Genomic DNA, 24,922 nt, shown 5'->3' with positions numbered 1-24,922 from the left:
TTCATCCCATCTAATTCATCCCATAATTTCTTAACTTTGGTGAAGTATCCTGCAATGTCGTTATTGCCTTGTACTAAACCTGTTAATTCTTTCTGCAGATGGTAGAGTTTGGCACCATTTGATTTGCCAAATCTCTGCTCTAGGCTGTCCCAAAGTGCTTTTGCAGTTTTGGAACTCATTACACTGTCTGCAATATCCTTAGATAATGCATTTGATATCCAACATATGATCATGTCATTGACACAATTCCATTGCTCAAAGTCTGCAGAACTCTGATCTGGAACCTTGCAAGTTCCATTGATAAAACCAAGTTTTCTCTTGGCTGATAGAGATAGAAGGATAGATCTTCTCCAACCTGGGTATCCTCTTCCATCAAAAACACTGTTGACTAGAGTCATTCCAGGTGAATCTGAATTGTTTAAGTAATAGGGATGGTTGTTTTCATACATGACTCCTCTTTCACCACTGTCTGATTTGATTTCAGTTGTTTCAGGCATTCTGGGATTTTGAGGATGACTTTGATGTTTTGACACAGATTTGGATGGAGCTTTAGAGATGCTCTGATACCATGTAAAATTTAGAAGATAAGAAGCTGAAGAAAAGGAAATTTTCTGTGTCTTTATTCATAGTATGTACATTTGCTTATATAGTGATACATAATGGTTGTAATAGAGACAAGAAGGCATGGATCTCATTTGTCTTATTAGTACAAAATTTTATTATACTTGCCCATAATTATATGGGCATAACTATATTTAATTGTGTGATATAAAATTCCAACGGTGGGAATTTTATATGGATGATATGCTTCCACGTGTGTGTGCAAAAGGAAAGGCTGAAGAGTTAAGACTCTTCAGCTTCCTTCTTCTTTATTTTGTGCTGCTTCTTCATTCTTCTTCTTTTGCTTCTGCTTTCTTCTTCTTCGTGTTCTTCTTTTCTGCTTCTTCACTATTGCAGTGTTGCTTTCCAACAACATATATTCCTGAGCTGTATAGGAACTTATATATTGTACTCTGAATAAAAAGGAACAAAATATTTTTAAATTTTAAACAACCAACACCTACTCACGCTCTCCATATATATAAATACTCATATCTTTGTATCTACAACTATCTCAAATAGTTAAAGACAAGGAAAAATTAAGAGATGGGAAAAACAAGTTTAGTTCTATTACTTTGCTTCATAGTTGTTATGGCTCAAGGTGTTGAATTAGGACCAAAGGCTGTTGAAAAATGGTTCCATAAGCTTCCTCATGCAAAACAAAAGGTAACCAAATTTCATTTTTATTTTCATGATATAGTTAGTGGGAAAAATCCAACTGCAATCCAAATAGCCCAGTCCAACATGACTGCCAAATCCCCAACTTTTTTTGGGTTTGTTGCAATGGCGGACGATCCACTGACAGTTGGACCAGAGCCCAACTCGACTATAGTGGGTCGAGCCCAAGGGATTTATGGCGCAGCTGATCAAACTGAGTCTGGCCTTCTCATGAACCTCAACTTTGTGTTCACAACTGGCAAGTATAATGGTAGCACATTAAGTGTTCTTGGTCGGAATCCTGTATTTCACAAGTATCGTGAGATGCCGATTGTTGGTGGTTCTGGAGTTTTTCGATTGGCTCAGGGGATCGCCACCGCGAAGACCTATTGGATCAATATGACCAGTGGGGATGCTATTGTTGAGTATAATGTTATGGTCTTGCATTACTCACATTAATTAGTTAATTTAATTTGAAGCATTGCTTGTTGGTGTTCATTTGTAATATTTTCTATTTTATTATATTCAACACTTCTATAGTTTCTGTATTTTGTGTTTAAGACATTTAAAGATATTTTGGATTGTACATATTGCCAACTTTCTTGGACATGTTTACTGCATTGAATGATGTAAATAGTTTTATAGTCAATGAACTGAGGTATATAAAACTGGTATTCAATTGACCTTTACATGTACAATCACACCCTCCATGTCATTTTCAATTTGTAAATTTACTAAGGCATCATAAGCCTCAAAATTGAATTTTTCATCTGGTAGATATGAGGTTTTGATTGTAATTATCAATCAAAGTGTTTTTATGTCCTCGGTAATCGTCCTATTTTTAACTTCATTACTATGCATTGGAAGGTGGAAATTTGAAATTACTGCTGCTCTTAGTTTAATTTTTGTATTAATACCCTGTTATCGAAATTAGTATAAAATTATTATGAATTTGATATATTCTAATTTTTTTTAATCCAAACTTATGTATTGGCATGAAAATGATATTTTTATGTGAATATACATGTGAAAAATGTGTACAGATTTAGTTTTTTTTTCTTAGTTGTCATGAATTTGGTATGAATTTTGTAGTTGTCACAAACTGGTACGCAATGTATTTTTTTTGTGTATATAAATGGTATGTAATTGACATAATGTGATAAGATTTTGGTTTTTTTATAGTTTATACTAATTTGATATGAAGTTGATATGATATGATTTATAATCAACATGAAATTGGTATTTAATTGGTACTTAATCTCTAATTCGTCTACATTTATAATTTTGGTATAGTTATAGAATATGTTATTATTTTTTCGATATCTCTTTTATAGTTATATGTGGTATTAAAATGGTATAAAAATTTGATATACTGTGCCATTATATAGGTATTTTCACAGTTTGTATGAAATTAATATGACTTTGTTATAAAATGTATTCGCATTTGCATGAATCTGGTATAAAATATGTATAAAAGTTATTTCTATTTGGTATTATGTAATACATTAAATTTATGATGGAACAGGAAAGTATGTTGATTTCCAAATAGAGGAAATTATATATTACGTGCAGCACATGTTGTCGGGAGGGACACAAGAAGACATATTCAAATTATCTTGCTAAAAATTATTCATAATTTATTTTTATTTTAATTTAGTTATTTAATTATGACAAACACATATTTTGATGTTTTTGGTCTTTTAACTCAATGAATTTTGATTTCAGAATATTTATTATGTGTAATACTTAATCCTTTGTGTATGCATTGTTTTTCAAATGTATACTCAAAAACTAAAACTGGTTAATGTTGATAATCATTTGGTATCCACATGGTATTCAATTAGCATCTACTTGAAAAATTAAGTTCACTAATATATGTGTCACGCCCCGAGAGGGTACCCTAGGCGTGGCCGGCACTCAGAAACCATTTCTGACTTCTGAGAGAACCACTTGGTCTCATTTCTTATTTATTCATGAGCGGAAGACTTAAGAATACTAATGTGGGCTTGTCATAATCAAAGGAAAAATAGATAACTATTAGAAGAAGTAGTTTCTAAGGAGAACTACTCCGATTACATCATCAGACTCTGTCTATGAAGCCTCTAATACTCTTAGATGGTGCCAATGACATGTCCATGGCTACCTCAAAAGAAACATCACACTCAATAATAATAAAAGGATAAGGAGTTCCTTCGAATACAAGAAGGACTCACCAAATAGCTGAAAAGAAATGATCTTCAACGATGCTCCTGTTGAGGATCTCTAACACCTGTATCTGCATCATAAAACGATGCAGGTCGAATGACGTCAGTACGTGGAATGTACGAGTATGTAAAATGGCAGGAAGGTAAGGATAGATATCAAGATACTCCTCTCAATAAAACTCAGCTCAGAACTCAACATCATTTCAACATGAATATGTAATGCAAGTTTAAAATATAATAATAAAAATAATAGTAATAAGCAATGCTTACTAAGTTGGGAGTTTCTCTAACCGACAACCATCACTTATGAGCTAGCGATGATACAACGAAGCGATGTCGTTGCCACATCCATCCAATACCTTGCCAGGGTAAAGGACATCACCATCTTGGATTCATTCATCAAAGTCCTCTTTTTGGGACTTAAGAGGCATAGCCTCCATCCTACGCTGGCTACGTAGTTCTGGGGTTTGAGTAAATTAAACTCTTACCCAACTCGGTGCTCAATACTACTCCCAAAATATGTGCTCATATTAAACTCATCATCTAGTCTCATTGGACTTTAATTTAAATCATCAAACTCATCTCATTTCATGTTCATCAATCATTATACTTCCAAAAACATCATTTACATCTCATCAAAACATCTTGCTCAAAATATCATTTCTCAAATTCATTCAAATTCAACTCTTTTGCTCTTTCAAAACTCAATAAAATACATATATAGTATTAATTCATATAACTCTCTTTTTATCAATAAAAATAATAAAAAGGCAACATCTTTACTCAAAACATGTGTAAAAATATTCATGAACATCAAATCAATTAGGATTCATGGGAAAGTAGCCATGAACAATAATTCCAATAATATGAGAGATAACAATAATAATAATATTAATGCATAAATATATCTAACTCAATAGAAGAAGAATTAATTCATTTAGAATTCAAGATTTGGATAAAACTCAACTATAACTCAATTATAATGAATTTAAATATTGGACGCATGGACGAACTCAATCCGATGCTATGAAAGCCTTACATACCTTAAATCCGAAGGTTTACTCCGAATTGGAATACTCTTGGATCTCTAGCCTTTTCTTCTCGCCGGAGCGTTTTGTGTACTACCCGGAATATAAGAATAACCGGAGTAGTATTTTTATACTACTAAAACTAAAACTATATTTGAGAAGAAGTATATAGAGAGAAGAAATGCTTAGGAAAGCTTGATGAATAAAATGAGGAAATAAGGTGGGTATTTATAAGTGGGAAAGAGGGACCTAACAATAAATAAAATAATTATAAAGAAAAATCTGAAAATTTAATGGAATATATTGATGTCATGGATGATGTTAAATGGAGGACAATTTATGTCATGCATGATGTCAAATGCATCTAGATGTTTCCATGGTAGGTAAGATGAGTTCTTTTTAACAGAATACTCATTTTCGAAGCTACGTTTGAATAAGATAAATTCCTTATTAGGATTTGGTTTGTTCATAAGAATTGTAGATATGGAAGTCTAGTTTCATATCGTTCAAGAATCAACCAATTTGGAGCAACCTACAGTGAGATATGAATTTTCTTCTATCAACACTCAATTTCGTCACAGCACTATATCTTGCAAAGATTAATTTATTTGACCTACGTATACTCCGAATTTGAAGTTATGTTCTTCATGAAAGTTGTAGGTAAGGATGTTGTGATTACCCAGAAATTTGAATCACCTAATTTGGACCAACCTATGAAAAGTTATGCCCAAAATACAGAGGCTGTATTATTTTTGTCGAGAATTGAAATACCGACATACAACATTTTAGGGGTTGTTACAATATGCAATTGGTATCCAACTATATCCAACTGGAAAAGTCTGACCATATAAGGAATTGGTATCTAATTGATATCCCGTTGAAAATACAACATATAATTAAGATATCAACCGAGTAAGCCAAACTAAAATTAGTTAATGCTGTATCCAATTGATATCCATATGGATAGAGCTTAAGTGTAACAAAATATGCAATTGGTATCTTAATTGAATTTCAAAATATTTAATTCTTACTGCTTTGTGTATGTAGTGTTTTTCAAAACTAAAATTCCAATCTAGATACCAGTTTTAATTAAGATTTCATATTATTATCTCCTTATTGAATCAAGATTGAATGAATGTTGTCATATTTCATACTGAATTTTTTTTATGTTACTTTACATAATTTATATAAAAAATAAATAAATTTAAAATCATGGATGGAAACATAAAATTTGTATTAAAGATAAATAGGGAAGAAAAAGAAAAAGAAATTAAAGAAAAAATAACTAATGTGGGTACATTAAGGGAGAAAATTATGTGAGAATATTAAGGAGAGATTAAAAAAATAAAACAGATTTAAGTAATAAGAATATTAAATAAAAAAAGATTTTCAAATTAAAAAAAATGATATCAATTTTCAAAACAATAAAAGAAATATTGTAGAAAGAAGGAGGAAAGAGAAACTAAAACAATAGATTGATACTATTAATTAGGATATTAATTAGTAGATTGATAACAACCAAAATAAAGTCCGACTAAATGGAGAAAATCAAGGATTGATATATTTGGTCATTTATAAAACTCTATATTTAAGGAATTAAATAATTTAAGGACATCAAATTCATTTTACAGTTACAACAAATCAGCTAATTGAGAAAATTAAGGCTTTTAATATTTAGGATTGATGGGAATCCCAACTTTTATGATAACTAAATACAAAACCATTTTTTATTAAATATATATATTTTGTTTTTAATACTTTAATTAATGCATATTATTTTCAAATCTATTATAACTTGAAAGATTTTTATTGCTACAACCTAAAATTTAGAAACTATTGTCACAAGTCGAAATTTCTTATATTAAATATGACATTTATAAATTTTTCACTAACACAAATCCTATTGGAGAGATAAAACTAAGAAGAATGGGCTAGATCCTTAAGGACAACCCTATCCTTCGGGATGACTTAGTTGATTTGAGTTGAGAAAATGATAATCCTACTCAGGATAATAGCCACACTAAATAGAAATAGCAAGAGAGTAACAACGACACCAAATATTATAATGGAGTAAATATGATATCCGAATTAAATAATACAATAACATTGATTACAACTTGATAGTGTCAAAAGACAACTATTCTTTTATAAGAACAACACTCTTTTATTTTTTACAACTCACAATAATATTACTGCCATACTATTTTCTCACAAACTAAGAAATAATTTGTAGATTCTCTCAATGCTCTCTATTGCTCTCCCTGTTTTTGGTGTGTTTTCAAATGTTCAATAGATACTCTATTTATAGAGTTATTGAACCTCTTGATTACATCATTAGTGACATAACTGTGGCAACCAATTTCTACAAAGTTAGGTTGCCAACTTCACCAAAATTTGACTAACAATTTGAACAAATGTGGAAGCCAATTTCTACAAAGTTTGGCTACCAACTTTCACCAAAATTTGACTACTAATTTCAACAAATATAGCTACCATTGCCCCCAATATTTGATTTCCACAAATCTCTCCCTTAATTTTGATTTTTCTTTTTTATTCCAAGGCTTGATCTTAATCTCTGAAAATCTTCAAATTTGAGAGGCTTTGTAAATATATCCGCAACTTGATCATGAGATTTCACATACTTGAGTTCAACCTCTTTCTTGGCAATGCATTCTCGGATAAAATAATATCTTGTGTCTATGTGCTTTCTTCAGTCATGATACATTGAATTCTTGGCAAGTGCTTGCGCAAATTTGTTATCAACACAAATCATTGTGGCTTCAATTTGCACCAGATTGAGTTCCGTCAATAATCTCCTCAACCAAATAGAATGATACGTATATGATGTTGCTTCCATGTATTCAGCTTCACAAGTCAAGAGAGTAACAATGGATTATTTCTTTGAATTTCAAGAAATAACACAATCATCCAAGAATAACACAACCATGTGTGTTTTTTCTATCATCAACATCTCCGGCATAATTATTTTCACAATATCCACAAGGTTAAAATCATCATCAAAAGAATAAAACAACCCAAAGTTGATTGTAACTTTTAGGTAACGAAGAATTCTTCTAGCACCTTCAAGTGAGTGGAGGTAGTGTTATGTAGAAAAATAGACGAAGTTTAAAATTAATTTCATCTTTATAAGAAAAAATCAATTTTAGTAAAAAAAGAGTCGCCATTTAATTTTTTAAAGAAATTAAGAAAACTTAATTTAAAACACCCTAATAGATTTAAGTCTTAAAAATTTAGAGAAAAGGGTACGAGGTTCATATTACTATTTTAAGAAGGTTTTAGCACTTAAAATAGCCGCTAACATGCGGTTGTCCGATGATTTAAAAATTATTTAACTAACTTTGGGAAAATGTGTTTTTTAACAATAATCAAAGTATTAAAACATTTAGAAAAATTTATAAGAGAAATAAACTTGGTATAAAATAATTTAATGAAGGAGGAATAATTTAAATAAATCATTTAAATGATACAAAATCGATCATAAATATTGTACCCAAGATAATATTAGCTATTTAAATTATATAAGCAAGTTTAATATGTAATAGTAATAATAGTAGTATTAGTAGTAATAGTAGTAATAATAATAATAATGATAACAATAGCAATAACAATAATAACGATAAGAATAATAATAATGACAACAACAACAACCATAATAATAATAATAATAACAATTGCAATAACAATAATAATGATAACAGTAAAATAAAATATATGTACTACTACTACTAATAATAATAATAACGAAAATTATAATAACAAAAATAATAATAATAATAATAGTAATAATAATAAGCAGTAAGTAATAATAATAATAATTATAATTATTACTAATAATAATGATAATAATAACAACGAAAACATTAATAATAATACTAACAGTAAATAAATATACTACTACTTCTATTAATAATATTAATAACGAAAATAATATGAATAATAATAATAATAATAAAGATAATGATAATAATATTAATAATAATAAAAGTAAAAGAAAATTCTAAAAATAATAATGATAACGAAAATAATAATAATAATAATAACAATAAGAGTAAACGAAAATACTACCACTAATAATAATAGTAATAATGATAGTAAATAAGAATACTACTATTACTACTACTACTAATAATAACGAAAATAATACTAATACTAATAATGATAATAATAATAATTATAATAATAATAACTGTAAAAGTATAATAATAATGATAATAATAATAACAGTAAATAAAGATACTACTACCAATAATAATAATAATAAATATAATAATAATAATATTAACAGTAAATAAAAATACTAATACTAATAATAATAATAATAACAATAATGTTTTAAAAAATAATAATATTAATAATGATAATAATAATGATAAATAAAATACACTAATAATAATGATAATAACAACAACAACAATAATAATAATAATAATAATAATAATAATAATAATATTAATAATAATAATAATAACAGTAAAATAAACATACTACTACTTCAATTAGTAACATTAATAACAAAATAGCAATAATAATAATAAAAAACAATAATAGTAATAACAGTAAATAAAATATACTACTACCACTACTACTACTACTACTACTACTAATAATAATAATAATAATAAATGGTAAAAAAATGATAATAATAATAATAATAGCAATAATAACGATGATAACGATAATAATAATAATAATAATAGACAATAAAATGCTGAAAATATAAGTAAGCGGAATTGAGTCGGAGTGAGATCATCTTGTTTTGTTTGATATTCAATGGGTCTAAGATATCAATTTCAGATGATGATTTCATCAAGTCTTAAAAAAAACTCGAATTTCTTAAAGTCCCAAATTAAGACTCCATTTTTTGCTCCCAAAGTGTTCATGCAAATAAAAGACGAAATTAGCAAGATAATATTTTAGGACAATATTTTTATCATAATGACAACAGAAAATAAAAGAAAAATGGAATAAATATTACCTGTTGCTGGGCAGTGAACGGGGTATTTTGGTCACGAATCTACCCTCGTTTTTTCAAGTAAAATCAAGTTCAAATGGAGAGAAAAATTCAAAAAAAAAAATTCTTTTGCAAGAAAAGTCTTCAAAATCAAAGGGTAAGAGTCTATTTTTGAGTATTCTGTCCGTGTTTTCCTCCTCTGTCCGCTGCCCCCCTTTCTTAAAGTAAGTAATCGGATATATATATAGGGAAATAAGAGGGAATGGTGGATGATTATAATAATGTGGAGTGGGTAAATTAATAAAATAATGCGGAACGGATGAAAATATAAAATAATGCAGAACAGATGAAAATATAAAATAATATGGAGTAGATAAATTAATAAAATAATACAGAACAGGGGAAAATCTAAAATAATGCGGAACGGAGAAAATATAAAATAATACGGAATGGATAAAAATATATCAGAAATTATTTATTTATTCATTTATTCATTTTATTGTCATGGAAGAAGGGGGTACGCATGGATTTATGGGGACACACGTGAGTTTAATTATAAAATATGTTTTCTGAAAAAGAAAAGGTGATGGGATTTATATTTTTTATTATTATTATACTTTTTATTTTAATAGGGTATGGGCGGGGGGTTTATTTATATATTTATTTTTTTGGATAAAGAAATATATATTATTTATTTTATTTATTATTTTTATATTTTACTTTATTTATTTGTTTTATTTTTCTTGAAGGGGGACAAATGGTAATGGGCGGTATCACCCATGAGTATTTTTTATTATGTAGAAGACAAGGGGTTATGGGAGGGTATATTTTATTATTTTTAATTAATTTATTATATATATATATATATATATATATATTCGGATGAAATAAAATATATATATATTTATTTATATGTTTATTATTTTTTTTATATATATATATGGCGGAAATTATTTATTCATTCATTTATTTATTTTATTATTATATATATATATATTAATGGTCAATAATTATTTAATATATATATGCCAAAATTATTTTAAAATAATAATAATATATACATATTTTGTTATTATATATATATATTTTTTAATTTTTTTTAACTTTTTTAAAATTATTACGTTGTGGAGGGTCAAAATTGGTTGTCAACAGCTGTTCCTCTTTTACCGGAGATGATGAAAGAGTTTTTGGGCAAAGAAGTTGACGTACTAACCAATTTTGACCTGACCATCAACGTTGAAATGAATCTCAGAATATACAAGGTAAGAAATTTGTGAGAATTATGGCTGAACTTTTGTTTTTGAGTTGTCTGCATATCTCAGGTAGCATGAGAATCGAGCTGAGTGCAACTCTCAAGTTATGCCATAATAAGGTGGAGTGAGTTGACGACACCATCAATCATAAAATTATGTTTGTATTAGCGATTGAGGAAAATGTTAACAGAGGTGGCCAAGGAAAAAATGAGTTTGAACAAGTGAAGAGTTATTAGAAAATGAGGTGAAGTAAAAGGGTACATAGTGATAATATAAAGAGATATAAGTGGAATTAAAAACTTGCACTCGACAGAGTGCGAGAATATTGGGAAGAATGAAGTAAAGCCTAGCCCAAAATTGTCCCAGTATCGAGTTATGGCGAGACTGGATTTTAAGACCCAAATTATGGAACACGGGCTGAGTAGAGTTCGAAAGTAGATTCATGACCATTGTTGGTGAGTTTAACCCTTCAACAAATATCCCAGTTCACTGCTTAGAAACGGTTCCACATTGTGCTAAAGCTTCTTTTTGTAGGCGTCCACACTTGTGGTTTAATTGAGAATCTATCCTCTTGGATGATCTCGCCAAAGACTAAGATAAAAACTCATTAGTAGAAAAAATATACTTCAAAGGAAAGGATAGCATCATTACAATGTCGACGTGTCAACCTCCTTCGGTTTTGACGTAGAGCAAACAAAATGTATTTCCTAAGTTAATGTGATATGCTTCAATTTTGATGTAATATGCAATGAGTTGATATGATGCGATATGAAAATAAATTAACACGATATAAAGATGGCCTTTCGGCAATGGCATGATAATGATGGCCCTCTTGGCAATGATAAATGATGGCTCTCCTGGCAATGATATGATAAATGATGGCCCTCTTGACAATGATAAATGATGGCCCTCTCGGCGATGATATGATAAATGATGGCCCTTTTGGCAATGAAGAATGATGAATGATGGCCCTCTTAGCAATGATAAATGATGAATGATGGCCTTCTTGGCAATGATGAATGATGACCCTTTTGGCAATGATGAATGATGGCCCTCTTGGCAATGATAAATAATGAATGATAGCTCTGTTGTCAATGATGAATGATGGTCCTCTTGGCAATGATAAATGATGAATGATGGCCCTCTTGGCAATGATGAATGATGGCTGATGGCCCTCCTGGCAATGATAAATGATGGCCCTCTTGGCAATTGTCACGACCCAAGCCTAGGCCTAGACGTGGCATGGCGAATGAGGAACCCGAAAGTACCTCAATCAAGCCTCTTAGCATTCTTTTAGCCTTTCATAGGTAATGATGATAAATGAACAAGCGAAAATCATAATAGTAAATCTTCAACTTACATATGTCCAACAATACCTCTAACTATTAGATTTAACGGGGCTAAGACAAGTCCCTAGCTCACCCTCAATCATAATAGAAGAAATGCCATAGTAAAATATTTTAACATATCATAAGCTAGAAAGATAAAGGAGTATTGTTCCCGGAACATGGGAACTCACCAAAAGTAGTCTTCAATGTAATATCAACTAGCCACGTGGAGGAGAACGAGGAGGAGCACTGATCCCTACATGGTGATATCATGTAGGCAAAAGAGTATGCGTTAGTACTTTGAATGTACTAAGTATGTAAGGATGCATAAACATTGAGGAAACATTAAAATATTTATGTAATATGGAACATAATTTAATGTATGCATAATAAATCATATAGATATTCTTTAAAACATTCATTTTGTGGGAAATTAACCATAACCGACATTTAAGACCATGCGAGCTATTACATGGAATCCAACATAACCCCCTACGTTGGCCGGGGAGACTACTTGCCAGGTAGAACTCCGTCAACTTCATTTATTTCTTTAACTTTAACTTTAAGGGCTATTTATGGATCCATTAGCCTAAGCCTACAAAGGCTCCTATGTTGGCACATAGTTAGTGAGACAAGGAGTTGCTGCTAGGATTCCCTTACCGAATCTGTAACAACCCCTAAAATGTTGTATGTCGGTATTTCAATTCTCGACAAAAATAATACAGCCTCTGTATTTTGGGCATAACTTTTCATAGGTTGGTCCAAATTAGGTGATTCAAATTTCTGGGTAATCACAACATCCTTACCTACAACTTTCATGAAGAACATAACTTCAAATTCGGAGTATAAGTAGGTCAAATAAATTAATCTTTGCAAGATATAGTGCTGTGACGAAATTGAGTGTTGATAGAAGAAAATTCATATCTCACTGTAGGTTGCTCCAAATTGGTTGATTCTTGAACGATATGAAACTAGACTTCCATATCTACAATTCTTATGAAGAAACCAAATCCTAATAAGGAATTTATCTTATTCAAACGTAGCTTCGAAAATGAGTATTCTGTTAAAAAGAACTCATCTTACCTACCATGGAAACATCTAGATGCATTTGACATCATGCATGACATAAATTGTCCTCCATTTAACATCATCCATGACATCAATATATTCCATTAAATTTTCAGATTTTTCTTTATAATTATTTTATTTATTGTTAGGTCCCTCTTTCCCACCTATAAATACCCACCTTATTTCCTCATTTTATTCATCAAGCTTTCCTAAGCATTTCTTCTCTCTATATACTTCTTCTCAAATATAGTTTTAGTTTTAGTAGTATAAAAATACTACTCCGGTTATTCTTATACTCCGGGTAGTACACAAAACGCTCCGGCGAGAAGAAAAGGCTAGGGGTCCAAGAGTGTTCAAATTCGGAGTAAACCTTCGGATTTAAGGTATGTAAGGCTTTCATAGCATTGGATTGAGTTCGTCCATGCGCCCAATATTTAAATTTATTATAATTGAGTTATAGTTGAGTTTTATTCAAATCTTGAATTCTAGATGAATTAATTCTTCTTCTATTGAGTTTGATATATTTATGCATTAATATTATTATTATTGTTATCTCTCATATTATTGGAATTATTGTTCATGGCTACTTTCCCATGAATTCTAATTGATTTGATGTTCATGAATATTTTTACATATGTTTTGAGTAAAGATGTTGGCTTTTTATTATTTTTATTGATAAAAAGAGAGTTATATGAATTAATACTATATATATATTTTATTGAGTTTTGAAAGAGTAAAAGAGTTGAATTTGAATGAATTTGAGAAAATGATATTTTGAGCAAGATGTTTTGATGAGATGTAAATGATGTTTTTGGAAGTATAATGATTGATGAACATGAAATGAGATGAGTTTGATGATTTAAATTAAAGTCCAATGAGACTAGATGATGAGTTTAATATGAGCACATATTTTGGAAGTAGTATTGAGCACCGAGTTGGGTAAGAGTTTAATTTACTCAAACCCCAGAACTACGTAGCCAGCGTAGGATGGAGGCTATGCCTCTTAAGTCCCAAAAAGAGAACTTTGATGAATGGATCCAAGATGGTGATGTCCTTTACCCTGGCAAGGTATTGGATGGATGTGGCAACGACATCGCTTCGTTGTATCATCGCTAGCTCATAAGTGATGGTTGTCGGTTAGAGAAACTCCCAACTGAGTAAGCATTGCTTATTACTATTATTTTTATTATTATATTTTAAACTTGCATTACATATTCATGTTGAGATGATGTTGAGTTCTGAGCTGAGTTTTCTTGAGAAGAGTTTCTTGATATCTGTCCTTACCTTCCTGCCATTTTACATACTCGTACATTCCACGTACTGACGTCATTCGACCTGCATCGTTTTATGATGCAGATACAGGTGTTAGAGATCCTCAACAGGCGCATCGTTGAAGATCATTTCTTTTCAGCTATTTGGTGAGTCCTTCTTGTATTCGAAGGAACTCCTTATCCTTTTATTATTGTTGAGTGTGATGTTTCTTTTGAGGTAGCCATGGACATGTCATTGGCACCATCTAAGAGTATTAGAGGCTTCATAGACAGAGTCTGATGATGTAATCGGAGTAGTTCTCCTTAGAAACTACTTCTTCTAAGAATTATATATTTTTCCTTTGATTATGACAATCCCACATTAGTATTATTAAGTCTTCCGCTGATGAACAAATGAGTAATGAGACCAAGTGGTTCTCTCGGAAGCCAGAGATGGTTTCTGAGTGCCGGCCACGCCTAGGGTACCCTCTCGGGGCGTGACAAACTTGGTATCAGAGCACAGAGTTCAAGAGTCCTAGGGTGTCTATGAAGCCGTGTCTAGTAGAGTCTTGTTTATGGGTGTGTCGTGCACCACACTTATAATCAGGAAGCTATAGGACATTAGGAATTATTTCACTTCTTTCATAATCTGAGTTCGTGCGATAGAGTTTAACTCTATAAAAGCTTTCTTTCTAATTCGTGCGTTTACACGTTTCAGACATGCCTCCTAAACGTTCAGCCAGTCAGAGGAACGCTCCCAGCACTGAGGTTCCACAGTCAGTGATGCCTCCACGGAGAACTAGGGGCCGACCTGCAAGGTCTACTGAGGTACCCCAAGTACCTACTGTTCAGACCACTCCTACTTCTGAGGATGATTTTCGAGGAGCGATTGCTATGCTCACCCAGTTGGTGGCTGCTCGAAATAGTAGCCAGAGTTCACCAACTCCTAGCTCTAGTTATCAAGAGCCGTCTGCTGCCACGAGGATCAGAGATTTTCTGAGAATGAATCCATCGGTCTTCACGGGTTCTAACGTTGATGAAGACCCCCAAAATTTCATTGATGAGATGTGGAAGATACTAAAAGCGATGCATGCTACAGAGATTGAGGGTGTTGAGTTGGTGTCTTATCAACTCAAGGATGTCGCAAATGTCTGGTATAACCAGTGAGAAGAAAGTAGAGGTGAAGATGCAGAGCCTGCTCTTTGGGATGAGTTTGAAAGAGCATTTCTTGATAACTTTTTTCCCCAAGAGCTACGTGAAGCAAAAATTGAGGAGTTTGTGAACTTCAAGCAAGAGAGTATGACTGTGAAAGAATATAGTTTGAAGTTTATTCAATTGTCCAAATATGCCCCAGAAATGATTCCCCATATGAGGTCTAAGATGAGGAAGTTTGTCTCTGGCCTAGGCAAACATGTAAAGAAAGAATGTAAGGCAATGCTAATGATTTCTGACATGGATTTTTCTAGATTGATGGTGTATGCTCAGCAGGTTGAGGATGATAAGAAAAAGGACCGAGAAGAACACCTAAGCAAGAAGGCTAAGTCTGCTGGGCATGAGAATGAGCAGAAGCAAGGGAAGGGTAACAAGTCTTTCTTTCAGAAAAGGTCTTCCAATTATGCACCTTCCCCAACAAATACTTTTACACCTAATACCAGGTATGATCAAAGATCTCTAAGTCACCAAAACTTCCGATCTCAAGGTTCTCAGTCCCAATTAAGTATGGCTCAAGGTTCTAGAGGGAAACCACCATGTGCTAGATATGGAAGGCTCCATTTGGGAGAGTGTCGTGTGGGCACCAATGCTTGCTACGGATGTGGAAAGATAGGTCACTTCCAGAATGAGTGTCCTTCAAAAAGGCAGGGAGATGGAAGTAGTAGAGCTCAGTTTTCTTCTGCAGCTCCACAGAATAGAGGTAATCATAGAGGTGCAGCTTCAAGTGCAGGTGGGGGAACCAACCGCCTGTATGCTATGGGTAGTCGCCAAGACCAAGAAAACACACCCGATGTTGTTATTGGTATGCTTCGAGTCCTTTCTTTTGATGTGTATGCATTACTTGATCCAGGTGCTACATTATCTTTTGTGACTCCTTACTTGGCTAGTAAATTTGAGATCCTTCCTGAGTGTCTTCTTGAGCCTTTCAGTGTGTCTACTCCTGTTAGTGATTCTATCTTAGCTGAGAGGGTCTATAGAAATTGTACTGTGTCAATCTATCATAGGGATACCATGGCTGACTTAGTTGAGTTGGACATGGTTGATTTTGATGTGATTCTTGGTATGGACTGGCTTTATTCTTGTTATGCTTCGGTTGATTGTAGGACCCGAATTGTCAAGTTTCAATTTCCAAACGAGCCTATCTTAGAGTGGAAGGGGAATTCTGTAGTGCCTAGGGGTAAATTTATTTCCTACCTTAAGGCCAGAAAATTAATCTCTAAGGGATGTATATATCATATAGTTCGAGTCAAAAATATTAATGATCAGACTCCATCTCTTGAGTCAGTTTCCATTGTGAATGAGTTTCTTGAAGTCTTTCCTGAGGATCTACCCGGAATTCCTCCTGATAGAGAGATAAACTTTGGTATTGATATCCTTCCTGATACACAACCTATCTCTATTCCTCCTTATAGGATGGCTCCTGCTGAGTTGAAAGAGTTGAAAGAACAACTGAAAGACCTCCTAGATAAGGGGTTTATTAGGCCAAGTGTCTCACCCTGGGGCGCTCCTGTCCTATTCGTGCGAAAGAAAGATGGGTCCCTTAGAATGTGCATTGATTACCGACAACTAAACAAGGTCACCATTAAAAACAAGTACCCTCTCCCCAGAATAGATGATTTATTTGACCAACTTCAGGGTGCCACATGTTTCTCTAAGATAGACCTCAGATCAGGCTATCACCAGTTGAAAGTGAGAGAATGTGACATCCCGAAGACGGCTTTTCGAACCCGCTATGGTCATTTTGAGTTTCTTGTTATGTCCTTTGGATTGACAAATGCTCCAGCAGCTTTTATGGACCTCATGAACCGAGTATTCAAGCCATACCTAGATACGTTTGTAATTGTCTTCATCGATGATATTTTGGTCTACTCTAGAAGTAAGAGTGAGCATGCTACTCACCTTAGGATTGTCCTTCAAACTCTTAAGGAGAAGGAGTTGTATGCTAAGTTTTCAAAGTGTGAGTTTTGGCTTGAGTCTGTAGCATTCCTAGGTCATATTATATCTGGGGATGGAATCCAAGTTGATACTCAAAAGATTGAGGCAGTTAAGAACTGGCCCCGACCCACCTCTCCAACCGACATAAGGAGTTTCTTAGGTTTGGCTGGTTACTACAGGAGGTTTGTTGAGGGATTTTCATCCATATCCTCACCATTGACTAAGCTGACTCAGAAGAAGGCTAAGTTTCAATGGTCTGATGCTTGTGAGAAAAGTTTTCAAGAGTTGAAAGCTAGATTGACTACTGCTCCAGTACTATCCCTACCCGAAGGAATGGATGGTTTTGTAATCTATTGTGATGCTTCAAGAGTTGGGTTGGGATGTGTATTGATGCAGAAAGGTAAGGTCATTGCCTATGCCTCCAGGCAGCTTAAGACTCATGAGAGGAACTACCCCACTCATGACCTTGAGTTGGCAGCTGTGGTATTTGCTCTTAAGATTTGGCGTCACTATCTTTATGGTGTACATGTGGATGTGTTCACAGACCATAAGAGCTTACAGTATGTATTCAGCCAGAAGGAGCTGAATTTGAGGCAAAGGAGATGGCTAGAGTTGCTCAAGGATTATGACATGAGCATTCTCTACCACCCAGGTAAAGCAAATGTAGTTGCTGATGCTCTTAGCAGGTTATCTATGGGGAGTACAACTCATGTGGAAGAGGAAAAGAAGGAGTTGGCAAAGGAAGTGCATAGACTTGCGCGTTTGGGAGTTCAACTTATTGACTCTAGTGAGGGTGGTACAATAGTACGAAATGGAGCCGAATCATCTCTAGTTGCAGAGGTGAAAGAAAAGCAAGATCAGGACCCTATTCTTCTTCAACTGAAGGATGAGGTTCACAAGCAGAAGGTAATGACTTTTACCAAAGGGGGAGATGGAGTGTTGAGATATCAAGAAAGATTATGTGTTCCAAGTGTTGATAGTATTAGGGAGAGAATCATGAAAGAAGCCCATAATTCTAAGTATTCCATCCATCCAGGTTCAACAAAGATGTATCATGACTTGAGAGAAGTATACTGGTGGAGTGGAATGAAGAGAGATATAGCAGAGTTTGTGTCCAAGTGCCCAAATTGCCAACAAGTTAAAGTTGAGCACCAAAGGCCTTGTGGAGTGGCTCAGAATATAGAGATACCGGAATGGAAGTGGGAAATGATCAATATGGACTTCATTACCGGTTTACCACGAACCCGCAAACAACATGACTCTATTTGGGTGATTGTGGATAGGATGACCAAATCGGCCCATTTCTTGCCGGTTAAGACTACGAACACTGCAGAGGATTATGCCAAACTGTATCTTAGAGAGATTGTTAGACTGCATGGAGTTCCTTTGTCTATCATCTCTGATAGGGGAGTTCAATTTACTGCTCAGTTTTGGAAATCATTTCAGAAGGGCTTGGGTTCAAGAGTGAACCTTAGTACTGCTTTTCATCCGCAAACAGATGGCCAGGCAGAGCGTACGATACAGACTTTGGAGGATATGTTAAGAGCCTGTGTTATTGACTTCAAAGGTAATTGGGATGATCATTTACCTCTTATTGAGTTTGCATACAATAATAGTTTCCATTCGAGTATTCAAATGGCTCCTTATGAAGCTCTGTATGGGAGGAGATGTAGATCACCAATTGGTTGGTTTGAAGTTGGTGAAGCTGAGTTGATTGGACCAGACTTGGTTCACCAAGCTATGGAGAAGGTGAAAACCATACAAGAGAGGTTGAGGACTGCTCAAAGTCGCCAAAAATCCTACACTGATGTTAGAAGAAGAGATTTAGAGTTCGAAGTGTACGATTGGGTATACTTGAAAGTTTCACCCATGAAGGGTGTGATGAGATTTGGAAAGAAAGGGAAGCTTAGTCCCCGCTACATTGGTCCTTATCAGATTATGAGGAGGGTAGGTAACGTAGCCTATGAATTGGAGTTGCCTCCAGAATTAGCTGCTATTCATCCCGTGTTTCACATCTCTATGCTTAAGAAGTGTTTGGGAGATCCTTCACTTGTTGTCCCAGCTGAGAGCATTGGGGTGAAAGAGAGTTTGAGTTATGAAGAGATTCCAGTTCAAATTCTTGATCGTCAGGTTCGCAAATTAAGAACTAAGGAAGTGGCATCTGTCAAAGTCCTATGGCGAAATCAATTTGTTGAAGAGGCTACATGGGAAGCTGAAGAAGATATGAAGGCTAACTATCCTCATCTATTTATGCCTTCTGATGACGATATTCAAGGTAATATTCCTTACTTCTACCTTTGAGTCGATGTTTATTCTTGAGTTTGAGTCATTAACCATTTGAGTATCGGAGTTGATGTATTGATGATATTCATTCTTTATGTCTCCTATTTTCATCTTCATTCGAGGACGAATGATCCCAAGGGGGAGATATTGTAACAACCCCTAAAATGTTGTATGTCGGTATTTCAATTCTCGACAAAAATAATACAGCCTCTGTATTTTGGGCATAACTTTTCATAGGTTGGTCCAAATTAGGTGATTCAAATTTCTGGGTAATCACAACATCCTTACCTACAACTTTCATGAAGAACATAACTTCAAATTCGGAGTATAAGTAGGTCAAATAAATTAATCTTTGCAAGATATAGTGCTGTGACGAAATTGAGTGTTGATAGAAGAAAATTCATATCTCACTGTAGGTTGCTCCAAATTGGTTGATTCTTGAACGATATGAAACTAGACTTCCATATCTACAATTCTTATGAAGAAACCAAATCCTAATAAGGAATTTATCTTATTCAAACGTAGCTTCGAAAATGAGTATTCTGTTAAAAAGAACTCATCTTACCTACCATGGAAACATCTAGATGCATTTGACATCATGCATGACATAAATTGTCCTCCATTTAACATCATCCATGACATCAATATATTCCATTAAATTTTCAGATTTTTCTTTATAATTATTTTATTTATTGTTAGGTCCCTCTTTCCCACCTATAAATACCCACCTTATTTCCTCATTTTATTCATCAAGCTTTCCTAAGCATTTCTTCTCTCTATATACTTCTTCTCAAATATAGTTTTAGTTTTAGTAGTATAAAAATACTACTCCGGTTATTCTTATATTCCGGGTAGTACACAAAACGCTCCGGCGAGAAGAAAAGGCTAGGGGTCCAAGAGTGTTCAAATTCGGAGTAAACCTTCGGATTTAAGGTATGTAAGGCTTTCATAGCATTGGATTGAGTTCGTCCATGCGCCCAATATTTAAATTTATTATAATTGAGTTATAGTTGAGTTTTATTCAAATCTTGAATTCTAGATGAATTAATTCTTCTTCTATTGAGTTTGATATATTTATGCATTAATATTATTATTATTGTTATCTCTCATATTATTGGAATTATTGTTCATGGCTACTTTCCCATGAATTCTAATTGATTTGATGTTCATGAATATTTTTACATATGTTTTGAGTAAAGATGTTGGCTTTTTATTATTTTTATTGATAAAAAGAGAGTTATATGAATTAATACTATATATGTATTTTATTGAGTTTTGAAAGAGTAAAAGAGTTGAATTTGAATGAATTTGAGAAAATGATATTTTGAGCAAGATGTTTTGATGAGATGTAAATGATGTTTTTGGAAGTATAATGATTGATGAACATGAAATGAGATGAGTTTGATGATTTAAATTAAAGTCCAATGAGACTAGATGATGAGTTTAATATGAGCACATATTTTGGAAGTAGTATTGAGCACCGAGTTGGGTAAGAGTTTAATTTACTCAAACCCCAGAACTACGTAGCCAGCGTAGGATGGAGGCTATGCCTCTTAAGTCCCAAAAAGAGGACTTTGATGAATGGATCCAAGATGGTGATGTCCTTTACCCTGGCAAGGTATTGGATGGATGTGGCAACGACATCGCTTCGTTGTATCATCGCTAGCTCATAAGTGATGGTTGTCGGTTAGAGAAACTCCCAACTGAGTAAGCATTGCTTATTACTATTATTTTTATTATTATATTTTAAACTTGCATTACATATTCATGTTGAGATGATGTTGAGTTCTGAGCTGAGTTTTCTTGAGAGGAGTTTCTTGATATCTGTCCTTACCTTCCTGCCATTTTACATACTCGTACATTCCACGTACTGACGTCATTCGACCTGCATCGTTTTATGATGCAGATACAGGTGTTAGAGATCCTCAACAGGCGCATCGTTGAAGATCATTTCTTTTCAGCTATTTGGTGAGTCCTTCTTGTATTCGAAGGAACTCCTTATCCTTTTATTATTGTTGAGTGTGATGTTTCTTTTGAGGTAGCCATGGACATGTCATTGGCACCATCTAAGAGTATTAGAGGCTTCATAGACAGAGTCTGATGATGTAATCGGAGTAGTTCTCCTTAGAAACTACTTCTTCTAAGAATTATATATTTTTCCTTTGATTATGACAATCCCACATTAGTATTATTAAGTCTTCCGCTGATGAACAAATGAGTAATGAGACCAAGTGGTTCTCTCGGAAGCCAGAGATGGTTTCTGAGTGCCGGCCACGCCTAGGGTACCCTCTCGGGGCATGACAGAATCCCACCTCAATGCCTCATTCGGTGCTAAGTCAATCCCACGGAATAGTTTAATACTTCAAAATATTCATAGCATATAACTTGAGAATTCAAACATCATATTCGGTAGAATAGCTCATTAAAACATTTGATAATTCAAATATGCAAGAATTGTCCTTATTGCATAAAGAATCCATGATTCATATCATTTCATCATTCTTTCATTTCATAAGACTCCCTTTTTGATCATAGATATTACTTTCATAAATATTTATTTGGAGTCAAAGCTTTCAAGTCAAACTTTATTAAAAACATAGTAAAACTAGGTGGGTTCAAATCACTTCAACTTGCAAATATGTATGTAAATAAATATACATAAATACTTTGAAATCCATTAATTAAAAATCATGCTTTAAACAACCCACCATGAATTTCAAGAACCTTTAAATAGATAAATAAAAGAATTACTTGTAAACCATCAATTCATACATATGAAATTATGTTGGATCAAAATAGAGCAATAATCATTAGTTTAACCATGATTCATACTATTAAGTAAAATTAAGAATTAACATAAGAAAATATTACTTGAAATCAAGATATTTAATTGAAAGAGTTTTTGGACTACATGGGTGGAAGAACCAATGGATAAACACCCACATAACTTAGAGTAAAGCTTAAAGAAAATAAACATAATTTATCATATAATCAAAATAATTTAGACATGAGAGTGGAAGGAATACTCTCATTGAAACCTTACATACCTGGAAACCGAAGCTTTAGTTGGTACCGAAAGACTTAATGAACACTCTTGAGTCCTAGCTTCTCTCCTTGCCGGAACGTTTTGTGTACTACCCGGAGTATATGAATCACCGGAATAGTATTTCTTCACTACTAAGAACTAAAACTATATTTGAGAATGTGTAAAGAAGTGTATAGAGAGAAGATTTGCTTGAGAAAGCTTGATGAATAAAATGAGGAAATAAGGTGGGTATTTATAGGTGGGAAAGAGGGACCTAACAATAAATAAAATAATTATAAAAAAAAAATCTAAAAATTTGGTGGAATATATTGATGTCATGGATGATGTTAAATGGAGGATAATTTATGTCATGAGTGATGTCAAATGAATCTAGATCTTTCGATGGTAGGTGAAATGAGTTATTTTTGACAGAATACTCTTTTTGGGAGCTGCGTTTGAATAAGATAAATTCCTTATTAGGATTTGGTGTCTTCATAAGAATTGTAGATATGGAAGTCTAGTTTCATATCGTTCAAGAATCAACCAATTTGGATAAACCTACAGTGAGATATGATTTGTCTTCTATAAACACTCATTTCCGTCACAACATCCTACCTTACAAAAATTAATTTATTTGACCTACTTAACCTCCGAATATTAAAATATGGTCTTCATAAAAGTTGTAGGTAATGATCTTTTGGTTACTCAAAAATTTGAATCACTCAATTTGGATATTCCTATGAAAAGTTATGCCTAAAATACAGAGTTTGTATCATGTTTAGGCAAAAATTGAAACATCGTATACAACGTTTTTAGGGGATGTTACATTATCTCCCCCTTGGGAACATTCGTCCTCGAATGAGAAAAGACTTAGCTTGAGTAGAGTAGAGTGTTAACAAACAACCTATCATTAATGCAACAGTGTAATTTAAAATATCGTTTAAAACATATTTCATAATTTTGCAAGCATATGACAAGAAAAGTTGAGATGTAAAGATTTCAAGTAATTGAGCAAGGGCAACTTAATACCTTAGGTTTGGGTAGAGGAGAAAAGATGAGGGTATCCCTTAATTATATCCGCTTCCGCTTCCCATGTTGCAGTTTCTATTTGTTGATTCCTCCAAAGGACTTTAACAGATGCAACTTCTTTGTTCCTCAATCTCTTAACTTGCCGGTCCAAAATTTCTACAGGAACTTCTTCATAGGTCAAGTTTTCTTCAATATTCACTACTCCCATAGGTACAATGGAACTAGGATCACCCACATATTTTTTCAACATAGACACGTGAAATACCGGATGAACCATGGCCATTTCCAATGGTAATTCCAACTCATATGCAACCTTACCAACACGTCTCACGATTCTATAAGGCCCTACATATCTAGGGCTCAATTTCCCTTTCTTACCAAATCAAACCACACCTTTCATGGGTGAAACCTTTAGATACACCCAATCGTCCACATTAAACTCAAGATCCCTTCTTCTAGTGTCAGAATAGGACTTTTGACGACTTTGAGCTGCCTTCAACCTTTCTCTAATGATCTTCACCTTCTCTAAAGTATCAAGTACCAAATCGGGGCCTAACAAGGTCATCTCGCCTACTTTGAACCAACCAACTGGTGATCTACATCGTCTCCCACACAAAGCCTCAAATGGTGCCATCTCAATACTTGAGTGGTAACTATTATTATAGGCAAACTCGATGAGAGGTAGATGATCATCCCAATTCCCTTTAAACTCCAACACACAAGCCCTTAACATATCCTCTAGTGTTTGAATCGTCCTTTCGACTTGCCCATCCATTTGAGGATGGAATGCTGTGCTCAACTTTACCTTAGTACCGAGGCCTTTTTGAAATGATCTCCAGAAGTGTGAAGTGAATTGGGTACCATGATCCGAAATAATGGATAATGGCACACCATGCAACCTCACCAACTCCCGAATATACAACTTGGCACAGTCTTCAGCACTATAGGAAGTTTTAATCGATAGGAAGTGAGCTGACTTAGTCATTCTATCAACAATTACCCAAATCGAGTCATGACGCTTCCGGGTATTAGGCAAACCCACTACAAAATCCATATTCACATCTTCCCACTTCCAAGT

At 33.5% G+C, this 24,922-nt stretch overlaps 1 protein-coding gene across 1 annotated transcript; it reads left to right on the top strand.

The window, feature by feature from the left end:
• The first annotated feature begins 1,138 nt into the window (after positions 1–1,138).
• LOC129877406 (dirigent protein 22-like) lies at positions 1,139–1,716 on the top strand. The gene has a single exon (XM_055952904.1). It carries the CDS (start codon positions 1,147–1,149, stop codon positions 1,714–1,716), a length of 570 nt encoding a protein of 189 aa, XP_055808879.1. The 5' UTR covers positions 1,139–1,146.
• Positions 1,717–24,922: the final 23,206 nt, after the last annotated feature.

The sequence above is a fragment of the Solanum dulcamara genome, chromosome 12, assembly GCF_947179165.1.
Source record: "Solanum dulcamara chromosome 12, daSolDulc1.2, whole genome shotgun sequence".
NCBI classification, from domain to species: domain Eukaryota; kingdom Viridiplantae; phylum Streptophyta; class Magnoliopsida; order Solanales; family Solanaceae; genus Solanum; species Solanum dulcamara.
The sequence above is the reverse complement of the archived record's forward strand: the minus strand, read 5'-3'. Positions and strand labels throughout refer to the sequence as shown.